Source organism: Anopheles gambiae, chromosome 2 (assembly GCF_943734735.2).
Source record: "Anopheles gambiae chromosome 2, idAnoGambNW_F1_1, whole genome shotgun sequence".
NCBI classification, from domain to species: Eukaryota; Metazoa; Arthropoda; class Insecta; order Diptera; family Culicidae; genus Anopheles; species Anopheles gambiae.
In genome coordinates, this window is record NC_064601.1 from 67,166,866 (window position 1) to 67,186,552 (window position 19,687).

Consider the following 19,687-nt stretch of genomic DNA (forward strand, 5'->3'; position numbering starts at 1 on the left):
ATTGTCAATTTTTGCTTTAATGACAACATTTGGTTAAACGGTAATAAAATGAAGCCAACGGGTAGCCTGTAAAGTGGCTAAAACTTCCTACGGTTTTACTTATGCTATCGATCTACAATATTTTATGCAATAGCAAAAATTGATCAAAATAAATGAAAAAGGGGAAAAACAAAATAAGAAAGCAGAACAAAAAAGATTACTTTTTCGCATTCTGAATCACATCTATACTCCCATAATGGTACCTTAATAAACGTTAAAGATACCTTAAATACCATGAAGTGCGTAAAAAATACAACAACAAAAATTAAAAATTAAAACTAGACGGATTTTATCCATCCACTCGTACAAAATTGGTTTTGTAATCATATTATATTAAACTAGAGAATGTATAAAATGTGTTATGAATTCAAAAAACACTCAGCAGGTCCAAAAATACACAATGAAACCAGAGTGAATGTCAAAAACAACCTTCTTTGCACACAACCAGCGATCAAAATTGCACACAAGCAATTGCGAAACAAATGGTCCGTTGGTTGTTGGTGTGTTTTATGCACAAGCAGAAAATAAGTAAACACCAAATATAACCGACCACGGAGCTGGTGATTACTATTCGCCCACGGCTTTAGACATTAATAGTGGTACTCTTCTAGAAAGGAACAGCAAAAACATGAAGTTTTTAAGGTCGGTTCAATTTACGTTTATATTTCTTTACATAATGCATTCCTGCCAGCACTGCTTCGGATGGTTTGTAGATCTAGAAAGGAGCAAGAGCTTGTTAAATGAGCAAGAGAAAAATGATAATAATTTCAAATTATCAGCCAAGACGTGCCGCTTCAAAGGTGCACACTGATGTTCGTCTCAAAGTGGTGCTTAAGTTTTAATTTGAATTGTAATTACGATCGGTCACCCTGCATCTTACGAGATTCCTCGCGGCAGTACAAACTAGGCTTCAAACTGTGTCGATATTTGTTTTCTTGTAACAACGAACGTATATTAAATATAATCACGCGACTTTTGTCTTACCCATAAGCTAGCAAGATATGCTGGCCCCTAGCATGTGGAAGCAATAAGTGTCATCATAAGAATTCTTTAAAATGTATTCACTCACAGCATTTCCGCAAACATTTCCTCAAAAATTTTGCGACAAAGTTTAGATGTGTGTTGGTATACTTGGTTGCGCAAAGATTGAATTTAGCGTTATTGTTGCATTTTATTTGGAAGGATGACGAATGATACAGAGCTAAATGTAGACTAATATCAATGTGTAATGTACATCATTTTATTATTTATCTATCGGCTAGCGTATTGTAAAATTTGCAAAAGTACATTTTTAACACATTAACCACGCCTTTGTTCTTTAAAGTTCATTATGGCAATATGTATATTCCACTTTAATATGTTTAGTAGAATGCTTAGAACAAGTATTGTTAACCATAGGTTTGCCAGATCGAAAATATTATATACTACACAGACGGCGAGTCTCTGGCGGTCAAGGGATGTATTTTTCAAAAGAATCCATTAGCGACCATTTTTTCATCTATCCCACCAGCTTTTGTGCTCATTTTAAATACTTCCTACTCCACCGATTCCTTCCCCGCTTTGCTTTCTGGCATTGTGTGAAGCAGTCCCGCATTGCAATGGCAATATTTGACCCGTGGATAGTGCAACTTGGCAATTACGCTACGATTACACTCTTTGTTCTTAATGGTGCCAAATTTGGTCTGCATTCTTTTGAAATAACTTTCCATTCCAGGCCGCAAGGGATGGGTTTTAATTTATCTTTTCCAGTGTTCTAACCTTGACAAGAGTGACATCCAACCCGGCCAAGCGACATAATCCGATCATGGAACAGACATTATTAGTCATGCAATGACGTAGAGTGTAACCCGATCGAGCCGTTGGTGGCGACAGGGCCGACTTCTTTTGTGTAGCAACAACGCAAAACGAATGGACAAGGAGAGATGAGCCACATCACACGATGACCCATACCTTTCTTTCCATGAGTGATGGTTGCGTCCATATGCTACTGCGCGCTTCGGGAAACAGCGAAAATTACTCACCCACCGTATTCATCCATAACGTGCGTGTTTGATAAGAGGGAAAATAAAACAATCGTATCGCATTACTTGGATGGTGATTATTCCAATGATGACGAGCAATATCACTTCAGCATTCGATCTAGCGGCTGTCAAAGCTGGCCCCGGCCATGGAGGGCTAATAAATTAGAAAATTGATTTACAACACCCGAAACACCCAAAACCTGATCCGGTGCGATTTTCATGCGTACTAATTTTCCAGAAGAAAATCTTATCGTTCCCAATACCGGGCATGGCAAGGATGATTTATGATTGACCTGGAAAAGGAAATTCGATTTCAGTTCTCGCGAAATGATAACGGCCCGCCAGAAAATCCATGATACAGTACAATTTCAAGCAACCTATCCCTACGATTTCGTGCTGCAAATTAGTATGTGTCACGTACATAGCGAAAAGGTATATTTTAGACTAAACACGATGGCTCGTGCGAATTCCATTTAAATATTCTTGGGAGCTCTCATATGCTAGTATTACGAAAGGGTGACTGAACTAAGTCGTTTTTAGCGCTACGTATAGATGAGTTTGTTTGAGCAATTAAGTTGGACGCTTAACTGGCGAATATGGTAACCATTTGTATTTTTTAGTATTTTTTAATACGCTCGACATGAATAAAAACCCCTCATGATCAAATCGACGACTCACGAATGAGAAGAGCAAACAGAATAATACATACTTACGCAGCACAGTAAATAGAAGTTATTGGGAAAAAAACAAAGCTGATGTTACTTAAACGCAGTTATACTTAAGTTCGATATATAAAGCGCAAGCTGATTGAGCTTGTTTGTCATATCGTGCGCCTAGACGAACTAAAAACATAAACAAATAACTTCTTACCAGAAAACAGACTCCTAATACCTTCATACTCATGGTATGATGTATATTTGCATTATTCTTTGTTTTGATCTGCCGATTGACCAAAAACGGGTTTTGTTGAATACTGTGCCCCTCACTTTTCTGCGCTAGTATGATTACGAGCTGCAAGCTTAGCAGGAAAAAGGTTATCCATTCTGAATGAACAGATGGTTTTTATTAAGCCGTTAATACTTAGTTATTAGTAAACAATTTTAACTTATAAAGATGTCTCAATATACAACTACATTTTATACATCTCTTATTACTTTTCTTATATGACTCGACGGCGAACTGTCTACGGCCACAATGATCCACTTAGTTCGAAGAGTAGGACATTTAATGAGGTGAATCATTTGTTCGATTTCTGCAATACGTTCCAATCTTTCAAAAATAGCTTAAAACATGGGTTTTAACGGTGTACACATTTCTATGTGATTGATACGTGATGTCCTATCTTACATTAGGACACATCTTACATCTTACATTACGAATAAATAAATAAATAAATAAATAAATTATTCCCCATTTATTCATTTATTAACCTCAAATGCCAAATGGCTGATGGTGATGGTTAGTCAATAAGAAAAAATGTTCATGTATTAAACACTATTTTGTTAATTTTGATAATAATAATAATAAAAATTTGTTCCTCATGATAAACTTTTAATGTTTAGCCAAATAATGCAATAATGAGACTACCCAGAGATTTTAATACCACAAAAATGGAATTGGAAGACATTTTAGTATAAAATATTGGACGAGATGTTCGTCGATATAAAAAGGAAATAAAAATGCACGGAATAGGGGTAGGTCAGCATATTCTCTTTTATTGAACATTATAATTTAAAGCAGACTTGCGTCAAACTCTCATCTGTTTGGCGGGCAACCTGCTAACCTGAAAATTCGTTTTGCGTGTCGCAATATCTATCTCGAAAATCGATGATAAAGGTGTTCCATTTCGAATATAGACTTGATTAATCATAACTTCACAGCGTCGCGGACCACATACAGAACCCTCAGGAGGCCGCATGCGTCCCGCGGGCTGCCAGTTTGACATACCTGATTTAAAGAATTGATAACGTTCATAAATGTCGCATATATAATTTTCACCCTACCCTGTAACTATTAAGTAAAAGTGTAGCATTAGAAAACTATTTTTCGTTCGCATTTTCACTATCAGAAAATTGATGCAGGTGTCAAAAAGCTAACGAAAAGAAATATTGTCCCGTCTGCACATTTTCCAGCTCAATCAATTTCCGGGTTTTCCACTTCTTTCCGCCTTATTTCGCTAGGAGCAATTTTATGAACGACAATCTCGAAACGAATGCGATGAGATTTCTTCACACCGCTTAAGCTGTGCAGCAAGAATCACGGTTTGGGTGGCTCTTTGCTGCACTTTAGCTTCGAGCGAGTCATTTGCACCACCAGCGTCATCATCTAGCGAAAACCGTCCGGTTGGGCATCAACCAAGTTCCATTTCCGCCAGAAGTGGAATCTGGTAAGTTTTTCAATTTTGAACTTTTTTGCTCCTACTTCCTACCACCAACGCTGCGTGAAATGATGGATGGCCACGGGTAGCCCACGGTTGTAACCGATCCGAAGGGCAACACAATCGCAGCATAAATCCCTGCGCTGGGACGGAAGCATTCGTTTGAAACTGAGTAAGTGTATGAGAATTCACGTACTTCCCTTTCCCAACAGCATCTTTCACTACACACACACACATACACACACATTTTTTATCACTTGTAAAAGTCCTTCGTAGCTAGTGTGCTGTCTCATGTTGCTTCTCAAAGGAATTGGTGAGTACGTGTTGATAGCGCAAAGTGAGTAGTTGATCAATTTATCCATTTCGGATCGAACGAATGATGCGCTATATTGCCTATGGATGTGACTGCAATGCACGGAACAGGTATTCCCAACAGTCTCTTTTGAGGTTAGTCTTTTGTAGAACTTACCCGTCACGTAGCTTTCACGCTTGCTCCCATTGGGGTTTGTTCTTCGAATTCAAATTCGAATGTGAGGATAAGCAAGGGTTGTACCTATACTTGTTTTAGCATGATTAACCTCACACAAAAACATGGTTTGCTCGACACAACGCAACGCAACGAATTGGCATTGCAACCGTCATTTCATCCTACCAGTAAATCATTCAAATTTTCTTATCAAGCTTAAGAGTTTGTTAAGTTTAATTAAAGTCAATAAACTATAAAAAACAAAGAAAAGTATGTATGACATACATGTGACATTGCTACTTGAGGACCTTGGGAGTTCGTATACCGTTACGATTCAAATAATGGGCAGCTTTTAACTCCGGACATTCATTATGTTTTAATTTAATTTCTTCATATTTTGTGCCTGGCCAGGCCGCTTTTAAATGTTTAGATGATTGCCATGATGTAGTAGAATCAATTAAAAAAAGTCTGACCTCACGTAGGCTCTGTTGTCATCGTAAATAAATATATTCTGTTGGGCAGTTCTCCATCGGAGGCTTTCTTGGCAGATTTGCTTAAAGCCTACGCCGGTGTAAAATCTTCGAAGTCTGGTTCAGATGCATTGAAGTACATCAGAGTCCATTGTCGAGGTTCCTTTAGCGTTAAAGGAACAGCATTTTATCAAATGATGCTCTAATTTTTATTACAACACGTTTTTAATTCTGTCCAGAATTAGCAAGATATTTTTTTACTTTGTTTGAAATTCCGGACAGCCGAAGAAAATTGTGATTAATTGGAAAAAATGGATTAATTGCAGTGATAATTACAAGAACAAAGATACAGTAATAATAATAAAGCAACGATATTTGAAGATAGATGTGACAAATGCCTTAATAATGACCGTATGGGGAAGATCGACAAATCGCGCAGCAGTACTTCGGTAAAATGCATCTACGAGTACAAGAGAAAAGCAACACTCAAACTCTGTTGTCAATAAGATCGTCCGCCCTATCGATTCAGGAGGACGCTGATCCTCATAATTGGGTGTCCGGATCATATAGTAAGTTAAAAACAAAAAAAGGTGTAGTGTGTGTGTGTGAAAGTGAAGCTTATTGACGAAATTTCGTGACTATCCGGAATTTGAATCAAAACGTACGTAATATGAAACATGAAGATGAAACTGTCCGGAATATGACTCAAAATATCGTTGAAAATTTTATGAGTTTTTGCGATTTTTCGAGTAAAATTATGAGAAATCTTAATTGTTTTCTCAAGTTAAGAAGGTTTGTTTCAGTAAACTGAGTTTCAGTTTCAGTTTCAGTAAACAAAGTTTTGGCCGATTAAGTTTTGAATTAGTAAGAAAATACTCCATGCCAAAAATGTCCTATGTGTCCGTAATTCGATGCAATACGGTATATCAATTAAAATCAGCATAAAATATTTAACAGCCTCAACAAACCCCACTTTTACGACCACAATACCAACTAATGAGAAAAAATCTAACTAAATACTGAAAGACATTTACAACTTTTAACCTGTGGTGAAACCAGCTTCTCAGTCAATTTGAAGAAACTAGGATTGCTCATTCGTAATTCAGTGCAATTAACTTAGTTACAATCTTTAGTAACAGACTTGGTTGAATAGGATGAAGATAAAATACACTGAAAGTAGTTCTTGATTATACACATCGAAGATTAGTTAATTAGGTATCTGCTACTTACTTGCAGGTAAGAAAATTGTTGCTCAAGTTTTAAAAGGTTTAAACATTCTTCGAATAACACGAATACGATCAATGTAAAATATGCTACAATAACTAATTATAATAACTTCTGCTTATCTTTGAAAATATTATTTTTTTTACAGTTATTGAGAAGTGATATAATATATGTTTTAACTGTTTCGTGTCAATTTTCCTGTCCTCTGATACACAGGTACGGAAATCAATAAATACATGTAATAAGAACAACAAGTACAACGTGGATTCACATAACAGGGACACACAGTTGTTCAAACCAATTAACCTCATTGATCAAGTTATAAGTGTAATTTAATCTACGTTTACCAATTTTTGTACTGAAATTTCATACATACATGCGCTCACCATTATTTTTGGGAAGTTTATACACTGTATGCAACAAAGAAGAGGTGAGAATGTTTTCAAATGAACTTTTTTGAATATAACTACAATTGCACATAATTTATTTTAATTTATTTACAATATCCAAATGGTAACGCGGCAACTGAAGCTGTATTTTTATCGTACAATCTCGGAACCAACAAAGCCTTTTATCGTATAACGAAATCGTGCCGACTGAAAACAACCCCCAAAGTCCCGCCTATTCTCAAAGAGCGTTCTTAACTGATTGTCATTTTTATTGACAAGCACCAGCTGTATGGAAGTGTTGTTGAAGGCCACAGCCGACTAATGTCTCATTTTGCCTCTATTCTCGAGCGTCGTCGCAGCATGCCGTTGGAATAACAGCGAAGGATTCTCTGTCAACACTTTGGCGACAGTCGCAGATGCCGCGTTGAAGTGGCCGAACAATTTAATTCGATTTTTCAATTTGATAAACTTTATGAATAGCTTCCATCAGTTTACTTACAGCCCAAGTGAACATGTTGAGAGTGCACGACAACTGGGAACATAATTTCGTTTAATACATTGAACAGACCCCCAAAATCAAAGGTTCTAAGAAATGCGCGACTAATTCGTTTAATTCGCTTCAACACCAATCAAGGGCCTGCACTACTGAAGCCGCTTAGGCATTCTGTTGGTGGGCAGCATGTTTATATGCTTGTTTACTACTTTTGTTGGTTGATGGTATGATCAACCGTGCACGAAATAGAACGACCTGTTAATAAACGCTTATTTGCATTCGTTCTGGTATCTGCGTTCAAACAAACGTGAATCTTACTTGAATCCCTTTTTACAGTTGGCCTAACCTTTGTAAAATTTGGCATCATTGTAGTGTTTTGAGGGTTTCAGTTTTTTGTTTTAAGTGACCACAATACATCTCGAAGATCTGTGTATAATTTTGATCCATTTTGTATGCAGTAAGGGTAAATTAAACGACAACCGAATTAACATAAATTAAAACCACCCAAAAGCTTATTTATGTTCTGCCGAGTGTGGCGCCAGTATTTTTTAAATACTGCTTTGTTGCATCGCTTTTTGTATGAGACGATGGGCGATCTAGACTCAATTAGAAGAACAGTGCGAAAACCCCTAACGACCCATGGCATGAGTTTTCCAGATTTCACGAAACGTCTAGCATGACACATTTCTGCAAGTGGCATCATCGCAGCCAAACATTCGCTTAAGCTTGCCTACGAATCATCCGTCTCTTGTGATGTTACGATAAAAGCACTGTCAAGCATGGTGTAAGAGAAGTGTCTACAATGACATGAAAATTGTCCGGTAAAAATGAAACAACGAATGGTATGGAACCCTTTTAATTCGAAGGTCCTCATTTACCTTCGCCTGACAGATAAGGCTTCAAAGGAAGGAACTGTGATGGCGACAGGCCTGCCAGAGAGTCGCGTATTACACACCATTAACACAACAACTGGACCGGAGTAGTATCTCTTGCTCGCTAATTAAATTATTCATTCCATAACCAGCAACAAACGCCATGGGGCCGCAGCAATAGATCACAAAAATTGAATTATAGCTAATGGCAAATGATAGATAGGTCTTGCTCTCCATTGCAAAGCATTGAATTTCAATTTAACTTTTGTGTCACAGTATTTATCAACGGTTGTTTGTACAGTATATAATCAAATCAACCGATACAGGCATTCCAAAATTTCCAAATTCGTTTGGTGGGGGAGGGGATTTGGAGGGGGTGATTATCGGTGATAAAAAACACGCAATCTTTGACTTTCATTGGCGAGCATCAAAGAAATAAATGAAACTTCAACAGAAACCGTTTCTAGTTTACGCTTCATCAAGCACATGATTCTTTAAATCGTGTATCCATACGATTATCCTCTTAAATAAATACACTGACCATTTATTTAGCTCAAAGGAATAATTGTACGCCATCCATTAAACGGCGCGTGACATGGTTTTTTTCAGTCGCAAATACCCTTGTTCCTAAAATCGTAGCCGTTTTGTGAAAAGTACTGTAACATAAATTGTGCTTTTTACATGGTCCTTCATAGAACATTACAAACCTCTAAAAACATTACATTTGAAGTAAAAATGGTGCAAAATTATTATAATCCACTTCATCCTTGAAAAACCACGTATTGAATTATAACATACTTTATTTAACATAAAAATAATTTAAGCAATAATTGGGGTGGTCCCGTGGTACACAGTTTGTTAACAACATACCCGTCGTGGGTTCATGCCTAGAATGTATGTAGTATGAAAACGACACGAAACGAAACAACAACCACTCACCTTTGTACCTGGCTTTGTACTTTATGTATGGCAAATCAATACTTTGCGTAGCACGTTTTAGTTTTAGCTGCACTTAAAATAAAAACCCCCAACTTCCACTGTACAAACCAATCACTCTCATCTGTTCACTGTAATTCAGCGGTGTGGCACACACAATTAGCAAGGACAATGCCATCATGTACTGCTGGTGCACTGTACAATACGAAACACAAACCAACACACACACGCACAAGGATGACTTACACTAGAGTAATCTTGTCTGAAGGATGCGTACTAGTTTGCTAAACACAGCGACCAAATTATTCTCATTCTCTGCGATGATAGTTGCACAAACAAAACGGACGCACACACACACACCTACAATCAATCGAAGAAGATCTAAATTTCAGCGTGAAAAACGTTGATTTCTTTCGATAATACACAATTCAGATGCACTTCACTGACGATTGAATCGAACGGCTTCCGCACTAATTACAGACTTTGGCGTGACAGCAGTGGCATACTTGGATCCGCTTTCATCAATGCCAACTAGATCACACTCACGACGGTTGCATTGGAAATGGGCTTGGGTGATGGAAATTTCGAATGACTGTAACGGCTACCAGCACGCACTCGCGATACTCAGCACAAAAGGCGTGTACGTGTGTGATAGCCTCCACTCGTGGGGACTGCCGTCACGAAACTGAGACCATCGCAGCGAACCAGCGGCTCCAAAGGCCAGCATCCAATTGCGACGGAAAGACAACAGCCCGTGTTCGCCATACGCATGCTCACCACATTTCTCCTACGCGACTACAATAAAGCCGATGAATGAAAGCGTTCACTTCACAGTGCACAGCATCGGCAGCGTGGCGGGAAACGGAGCAAGCACTGTGCACACGTTGTGCATACGGAGGCTTGTAAGCGGCTGTTCTTGCGGAGTTCTCTAGCCTCGAGCAAAAGAAATATTCATGCGACTGGTTGGTTTGCTGTGCTAGCCTTCACCTTGCAACAGGATGCAGGATTGAAATGTGTGATTTCCTCGCAATGTGCAATGACTGCACCTCCCTTGCACACCTGTTGCTAGCTAAGGGAGCAAGCCAACCCCCGGCATTGCCGTGATTGTCGCCGTCGCCTTGCACGGGGTGGTTATTGAGTTAGAGGTAAATTAGTATCGCGCCGCCATCGCTAACGAGGCGACCATCATCGGAACAGACGTGCATACCGACTTCATACACCGGCGGCAACTGCTCTTGTAGGCAACGAGCCGAGGAAAGGAAATTGGTTTTGCATACGAAATTAGCCGCCAATCGGCCCGGCGTACCTCAAAAACCGCCCACACTCGCGGACGGTTATTGTTTGGAGCGTGGAACAACAATCGGTGCCTATAATTTGACATCGACTCCGACTAACCTTTGACACACCATCGCGTTAGCGTGCATCTCGAGCGGCAAACTTTGAGGAGTGGATGTGTTTGCACCATGTTGGGCGCACATTTCAATAGCTATAGACATAATCAATAACATGGATAAAATATTAACGGCAGAACACGACAACGAAGCTTAGAAAGGAAAGGATCGCGGCTGCAAGCTTTTCGGATTCTATTCATTTAAACACAGCACAAGGTAAGCATGTTTGGGTGCATAACACAATTTATTTAGCAAAGAAAAGCAATTCTTTCGTATCTGTTGGTCATAAGCTTAAAAGAGTGGTAGCATGTTACTAAATTAAACTGGTGGTGGTGGTGGTGATGGTTGTGTTGTGGCTATTGAAATGGTTTATGCGACAAACTTTGCCCAGTGATGGAATTTGCTTAATGAACATCACCTGAACGAAGTTAGTCGCATAACGATGTGTAGACTCGCGCTTCTTCGTCGATATAGCACTGTTTTGATCAAAGTAACACTCGCCCATCGGCTTGAACTTGAACGATCCTCGCTGCTAATGGATATGTCGACATTAAAGTACAACTACTGTGATATGATCTATAACTCAGATCACAGCAGAAGTTCCTTCAATATTGACACCCTAGTTCCTTACTCTACTTTCTAACTTTAAAAACAATACACACGCGCACACACAGATATACGATTTCAACTTCAAGCACTGTCCTGCACGTTGCACCTCGTCTCGTTCCATCGGTGCCTGAAAGTGCAAAGTTAGTAGGTAACTACTGCTGTGATATGGGCGATAACGCTTTACTGTTCACATATCACACCGGGAGTTCCTTCAGACTTCAAACACTTGATAATTTCTCTCTTCATCTCTCTCTCTCTCTCTCTCTCTCTGTCTCAAACGAACCTATTCATTCTTCTCTACACGCACTGGTCTTTTTCTTGTTTTGCACTGACGATTTTTTCAACGATTTAGGATACGAGTGTTCGGTCTAGTCACTTTTTGTCAATTCAATCACAAGCGACTACTCCGACATTCGCCCTAAGCCGTGAGCCGGGACGTGAAACAATGAACCTCACACGATCGTCACGTACTGTACTCGATCTCCAGAAACACACTGACTCAACTATCGGTGATCGGAGCTCGGCTTTCTTCTGCTGATCGGAGGTGCTGTTGCAATACTGTTCAACCATCAACTGATAGCATAAGCATAATTGCCCTCACCTTATATATGTGACCATTTTCAATATCCAGGCTAGCAAATCCATCCAGCGCCGCGCACCCGGTTGTTGTCGTTAACCGGGCGGGCATTCCTCCCCCCTCCCCCCACGAACTGGAGGGTACATGCCCGGGTACGGGGTAAAACTGATGACACTATAGGAGCAGTTGGTTTTGACCGTTGGCAGTTTCGTCAAGGTAGTTTTTCATCAACACAAAACACTAGATAGAACCACGGCCCAACCAGGGGGTTCACCAACAGCTCTGATTATGACAAAACTGCTACCGTTGCAAGTTACTGTCGCTTCTTCTTAATGTTTCTGTAACCGTTGGTGGTAATTGGTAGTAAAGAAGGAAGCTCACTGCCCACTTTTTATATGTTGTCCTCCCTTAAACAAGGCGTCGACACATTGGGGTAGAAATAAAACGTCCGTTAAAACTCACGGCTGCACAGCTATGGGGGAACGCAGGGTAGGCGCAGCCTAGGCGTTTGTACGGCGCATAAAAACACGTAAAGCTGAATGTGTTCAAAACGGCTACAGGTAGCAGCCGGGCATTTCTGTCGTCGCGAAATGGTAAATGTTTTAATTCCACCACGCTCGGTTTTTAAAATCAACGCTTACTGCGCGAAAAGGGGTAGGTAGTGCCAACAGTCTAAGCTGAGGTAAGCTTATTTTTCTGCAGAATTGTTTTGCACCCATCGCAGTAGGTCAGTAGGGATAATTGTTTTAATTTGTACGATGGTGTTTTAGCTGCATTCTCAGTTTTATATGCACTGGTTGACCCAAATCGCAATGGGCGTTTCTAACGAACTTTTCCTACACTCTTTAAATAAAGCAACGCGTTAGGTGTATCGTATAAAATGTATTTTTTTTTCAATGTACCCTAAATGTTTGAACGCCCCAAAAGGCTGCACGCAAAAGATTTTTGCACCTTTTGTTTTTTTTTATATTTAAATTAAAAAAATTTCACTTTGCAAATAATTTCAAATTTTAACTAAAGATTAATTTAAACAGCGATAAAATTTGCAAAATAGATAATTTTTTAAATGCATAATTATCAGGAAAAGCATAATGGTTGGGTGTACAGTCTTTCCCCGAGTTTTGCGACACTCGAGTTACGCGAATTTTTATTTTTGACAGTTCAGATGTCAAATCAGTCCAATTTTCTCCATCAATTGTCAAATGAAAAATAATTAACAACATTTCCAAAGTTTTAAATCACTAAAAAGTCAGAAATAACCGAATTTTCTACACCAATTGCATCAAATAAGTAATAAATTACATAAATGAACTAAATTCAATAAAAACTCATGATAAATAAAGTATATTTTTGCTGTAAAACGTGATATTCGACTTACGCGAATGTCTCCAGAACGCCTTATTCGCGTAACTCGAGGAAAAATTGTACAATAAACTTTTTAGAAGATTTTGGCAACCGAAGGGATGCATGGTATATTGTAGTTTTGTGCTATTCGATCGAAGCTTCTTGCGCCAAACAGCTTAATTTTCCAAAGCCTACTTAGGGAGTTTAAAAACACACTTCTTTCTTCGTAATTAGCACCATGTGCTGCGCAATTATCTAATCTGGCAATAGCAAAGGGAAATAGCATCACCGAAGGTCGTCCGAAAAAGTTGTGAAATTTATTCTCTCGAGTGTCGTCTTCGAATGTGTCTGAAATAGAAGTGTGCGAGAAAAAAAGAGTCCACAGTGTTAAGATGAAGTAAAATGCAGCACACCCATCACTGTGTGCGTGATTCTCAAGTGGGCCAACTTTTGAGGTCTGATTTTGACAGCTAAGTAAAACGCTTTGTCCCGAACTTCCATTCTCCAAAGGGATGCAAGTTAAAGACGAATATTTCGGTGGTGTACAGTTCGAGCTTTGCCGTATAACAACATCCGACCAACGAACCACCGTTCGTAAGGCCGTTACACAGCGTTGTGCTTGTGGAGTTCTCATTCAATGCTTCTTGGCAGCTGAAAGTAAACCATGTGCCTTCCTCTGTTAGCTTAATTTGTCTTTGGAGGATAACTGTGGAATAGCTTCATTCCCAAAAACATCCTTTGTGTAGTTTTCGTTTTAAAAAGTACGCCGACCTACCTGTCCTCCTGGGAGGTAACGTAAAAGTTTGTTTTTGTCCCCCATTTTCCCCTTTTTCCCATTTTTCTGCCGGTCAATGTGTAGAGTGTAGCCGCAAATCTAGCAGCTTTCCTTATCATATAGTATCCATTTTCATGTGCAGGACGGATATTTTGTTGCATAAAGTACAATTACGCTGCACATGAAAGTAAGCATGCTAGCGAACGGACGACCGAGCGTTCAAAGCGTTCGTCCGTCGTCCTTCGTGTACGTCCCATCATCATGTCGGTTCGGTGTAATACTTTTGCGTAAACATCACAACCAGTGAGCAGAATTGTAAAGTAATCGCTACACTCCCGTACGAGGAGCAGCCTGAGCTATCCATTTAAGCAACGCGCTGTGACGTTTGGCAAAGCATAAATCTGCGATGCTACGTTTGGAATGAAGGGCATCACCACATCCTGGGACGGTGAACGCGAAAGAGAACAGGAGCGGCCAGAGACATAAAATGGAATTTTAGTTTCCATTCCAGCAAGCGTTCCTGGCCGTTCATTAGAATATGTGTCGCTGTTGCCCAGCGCAAGACTTGAACGAAAGTTATTTCTCAAACGAAAACTTCCACGTTGAATGGGCATATTGTAAGACTTTAACGTGTATGTAGATAACAAGAGCAATCAATAAATTACCGATACAGCATGTATTTTTTGTTGATTTTTTTACGATTTGTATATATCACGGATAAATCTACATGTGGTATTAAAATTATGTTATTCGGACAAGCATACAAGTTGTAGTTAGACCCGTATGGTCCCGTATGGACCAAGCTCCCCCCCCCCCCCCCTCATACCCCCTTCCCCCGTTATATGCATAGGACTGATTATCTTGCAATCAGTAAATCAATGCCTAACTTTAACACTAGCTTTACAGAACCCGTCAATTTGGAACAACGGAATTTAAACTTTGAAGTAAAATACTAAAAATGCCATTGGTTTAGTTTTGATTTTTTCGTAAATGTATCATTACATACTATGAGTTTGTAGCTTAAGTATTATTTTCATAACTTTCCTAGATTTTAAGATACATATGTGGTTGATTAGATTGAGTGTAAGTATCTAAGTTGTTCATTAAAAGTCAACGTAGCAATGAAAAAGAACAATAATCCACATATTATCAAACAAAAACTCTTGATAAATGATTTAAATAAAGTAGCCTCAACCGGAATTGCTGATCAACTTATTCCTCGTGTGTTTCGAAACTCCCGCAGACATCGATCAAAATGTAGCATCGAAAGGATACATTCATGTGTTCATGTGTTCGTTGAAACAATAACGACTGTCACAATAAATTAGCATTATAGAGACAATTTTTTTATGGAAACCAAAACATGTAAAACGATTCAAAATTTTAATAAAATTGGGATTTTCATGATTTTAGCCAATCGAAATACGTATACGTTATCCATCCGTCAAATTGACGGGTGTCCGTAGAGGTAGGTAGTAAACCCGTAAACCTAGTGTAAAGTCGCAATAAAGTTAAATAGTTTAAAGTGGTACTATTTTATTATCTTCTCCTTCTATGTGGCGTAACGTCTTACGCGGACATACCGGCCTATATAGGTTTTCGAGACTTATTCAATACCACGCAGCCGGATAGTCAAGTCTTTGCTTCGGGGGGACGGTCCATTCTGGGCTTGAACCCATGACGGGCATGTTATTGAGTCATACGAGTTGACAACTGTATCACGGGACAGCCCCTTTTATTCAGACATTTTTACTTAACTTTTATTACAGAAAAGCTTTTAAGTACTAAACCAACATAGATTTTTTAAAGAAAAATGTAGAGTCCCATGGGTTGTTTATTGAAGCGCGAACAAATACGAATAAACGCGCACATGTTAGAACAGTACATAACTATTCGCTTTTCATTCTAACGCTGTAGAGAAATACCGCTTCCGTTTGTGATAATTATATAGTATAACAACATAATAATGATAAGTACCATTCAGTTGTATGTTTTTTTTGTTATTCTTCTTCTTGCCTTAGAATGTCACCCAGGTTGTTGCCGACCATTTCGGCAGTCATTGATACGTTTCATGACATGCCCTTCGATTATCGTTCAGCAGAAACAATGCCCCTCCATAGCGGTAGAGATAAGCCAATGGGTTGAGCACGAGTGTACTAATGCCTTCGGCCCCAATCTTGCTATCTCATCGCTGTACACATCGAATGTACTGATGATGACGTTGATGATGCTGTTCGTTCGATCAGTGGTATAGCATTTGCTCAACATGTTCCGCCAAACGTTCGAGGTGAACAGTGCACAACAGTTCCCAGGCTACCACCATACGCAATGGACGGCGCGCAAACTAATGAGCTAACGCAGTGGCCTTTGGTCGATCGGGAGAGCATAGGAAAGATTACACAGTGGCTCACCGCTCAACCGCACCTACCGCAAATTCAAGGTAAGGCTGGGTAACTCTCGCCCAAGCTTTTTGTCCCGTGGTTCTGCTACTGATCTGCAACAGCTACTTGGATGTGAATTCAAATGGGACGCTTTTTTGTCTTCTGTTTTTTTCAACCTTTTTTTTTGCTTTGTAGAACACGAAATCGCCCAGTTCCTGCATGCAAACTATGGCAACGAAGAAGCAACCCAGCGCACTATCGAGAACTATTACACCCTGCGGACCAACTATCGGGATTGCTTCACCGACCGGGACGTGTTCAACGATGCGATGCAAACGGCACTCAGAATCATGTGAATATTACATTGAGAATGGTGTAATTATTTAAGCGAGCTGGCTCGTCACATTCCACGCGGACGTGTCTCTGCTGCTTTATGGTGTCGCAGTATTGTACACACAACGCGCATTTATTTGTTGTGAATTTGTGTGTAAATATTGCATCAAGCAAATCTTACAACCCGGCGAGAAAGAGTGTAGTTGTGCGCTGATGGCGCAGTAGCTTGACAGCATTACGCACAGTACACGCCACAGCGTTATCGAACAGAACTTGCTTGATTTTAAAGATCTCACGTACACTACCGTAAAGGCGCATTGAAGTAAACGCAATGTTTGATGTTTGCGATGCTTATGCGATGCCACTGGCGTACGAAATTGAGCGAGCATTCACATTCTTAATTGGTATATTTACATCTATTTACATCAGTTTTCTTCCCTTAACGTTATTCTCCGTATCGTTAGGTATCTTCTGAGTAAAATTTATTTTTTTTTTAAATTCTCAACGTTGATAATAGAAGGGCGAAAAAAGCGAGGCACCTAATCGTAATATAAGAAGCAGTAGATCCTTCAACATATCTGGCTGTTGAGTCGCTCACAATTCCATCGGTTGCTCTTAAGTCATTATTTAGGGTAGAAATGTTAGCCTATGAATTCATTATGACAAAGGAAACCGACCCCCCTGGAAGGATAGGTGGAGTCTTTTGTGAGAATTAAATACGACAACGCACACATAAAAAGCGTTCCGTGGGGTGGGTGGCGATAGAATGTTAGAATTAGTCTCTCGCGTGCTGTTTAATATCATCTTTAATAATATTTTTTTAATTTGGTAGAGTATAAAAGAGGCTAATAAATATAATTATTCATTTTATTCTTCTTTAAATGGATCATTTCCTATAGGATGTTCACCATACTGCCAGGAGAAACAAAGGAAGGATATAAAATGGTTTACACACGTTTGCTCACCTCTGATGCGTCCCACTTCAATCACCCGCAGATACTAAAATTGTATGTATTCAATGGATTAGAAACAATTTGGTAAACACCGCACACTCGCCTATAAATGTTTCCTTTTTCTTTAGCATGACCATGTGTCTCGATTTGTGGGTGAAGCTTGAAGGCAATGCAAAGGGGCACATCATGCTGATGGATATGCACGGCATGCACGTTGGCCATATGACCAAAATGAACATGGCAGCGGTAAAGAAGCACATGTTCTATGTACAGGATGCACTCCCCATCAGGCTCAAGCAATTGCACTTCATAAACGTGGTACCGTTCATGAACTGGCTAATGTCGCTCGTCCGACCACTTTTGCACAAAGAGGTGGAGGAGATGATCAACATGCATGTAGGCCTGGGCAAACTGCATGAAGACATTCCCATTGAGTGTCTGCCTAATGAGGTTGGCGGTACTGCTGGATCAGTGCAGGAGCTGCATGGTAAGATACCTTAAATTCCACCACCACCTGTTTGATCTGAATGAATTAATTTTGCAGATTCGTTCAAGGAGAAACTGTATGCCAACAGCGAATGGTTTAAGGCGACGGAATCCCAAAACTTGGTAGATGAAACGAAACGGCCTCCAAAGCCGAAAAAATTCATGTTCGGGCTTTTTGGGTAATGTCGCGTTTTTTTGGAGCATGAACTAATGTCTTAGCTAGTATACACCTCCCTCTTTTGGGGATTAACTGTTGTGGGAAGTAACGAACTATCAGTACTTTTTATGGGAATATGAACCTAATCATGTAAGACAATTATTGTTAAACTACAACGGTCGCCAGTCTATTACATTCACAGTTTATATTGCATTAGGCTCTGAATCCTTTGTGAAATATGAATGATTATTATAAGAGGTACTATGTAGAAATTAATGCATTGTAGAAATTGACAGTGAAAGATTACATTTATTACATCTGTAATCGCGTTACTAGAGAGAACCATACGTCAGTGAAAAAAAAATCTGGAAAACATTATCGATGTAAAAATATCTAAAACAAAAGAAGAAAAATCAACCTATTTCGTTTTTTCGACAAACCTCAATTCTCATCGGAAATGATAAAATAAAAAAAAAACGATAAAACCTTGATGGTTTTGTAAGCCAAGGCTTTTGAGTATCATTATTTTTTGATGATAATGGCTTTTTTCAGTTTCAAATTATACTTTTAAAGTCCGTAAAATTGTGTAAGATTATTAAAAGCATGAGGCATAAATATACGATCAACAAATATTTTTAAACTATTAATAAAATATATGCACCTGCTTTGTAACTTTTAGTCATGCAATTATAACGTTGTTTATTATAAGTTTGCTGCAAAAAAAGCAAATAGTATTGATTTATAAACAAATATCAAGCTAATTTTATAATTTAAAAATCAATGGGATCGAAAAAAACTTTTAATTAATAGTTAATAAAATCTCTTATATATTCCCTAATGAGAAAGGACATAAATAAATTCGCATTTTTAAGTGTTATTTGAAAGGGCTACCTAAATATTATTTTGTAGTATAGGACTAAACATTATTTGTCGCACTTTTAAGTCGAGTTTTTTAAAATAAATTATTATTGTTTTTAAACAATACAAATTTGAGAGTGTCATGGTGCATTCGAATAATTCTTATTTTTTTCATCTGTTTCACGTGTTTCGTATTTCGACCCGGTGCGAAAGCCTATAGAGAAAACTTGCAGTAACCATAATCGCCCATAGATGATAAACAAATGGACTGAAATCTATTTTTCGAACGACATATTTGTTCTCGTTTTTGCCGGTCTGGTGGTACAGTCGTCAACTCGTCCGTCATGGGTTCAAGCCCTGAATAGACCGTGTCCGCATACGTAGGACTGACTATCCTGCTATGAGTAAATCTATAAGTCACTGAAATCTGTCTGTCTGTCATCTGAATAATCTGTTACTTGTTGGTTATAAGACAGGCCTTGACCGACAACGGTCGTTGTGCCAACGAAGACGAAGACGAAGATTTGTTCTCTGTA

The 19,687-nt window shown here is 39.0% G+C and overlaps 2 protein-coding genes across 3 annotated transcripts in view; one reads left to right on the forward strand and one right to left on the reverse strand.

Annotated features, from left to right (window-relative positions):
• Window positions 1-10,011, reverse strand: part of LOC1278440 (neuropeptide SIFamide receptor) — a 59,135-nt gene extending 49,124 nt beyond the window's left edge. For both annotated transcript variants that reach the window (XM_061644894.1, XM_061644893.1), the window contains exon 1: window positions 9,291-10,011. The gene's annotated coding sequence lies outside the window, so the exon portion shown is untranslated. The remainder of the gene's footprint in view (window positions 1-9,290) is intronic.
• A 5,998-nt stretch (window positions 10,012-16,009) lies between these two features.
• On the forward strand, window positions 16,010-18,800 carry LOC1278438 (alpha-tocopherol transfer protein-like). Its single transcript, XM_318027.5, has 5 exons — window positions 16,010-16,423; window positions 16,560-16,716; window positions 17,597-17,704; window positions 17,779-18,137; window positions 18,195-18,800. The coding sequence occupies exons 1-5, from the start codon at window positions 16,312-16,314 to the stop codon at window positions 18,317-18,319; spliced, it is 861 nt and encodes a 286-aa protein (XP_318027.5). The 5' UTR covers window positions 16,010-16,311; the 3' UTR covers window positions 18,320-18,800.
• Window positions 18,801-19,687: the final 887 nt, after the last annotated feature.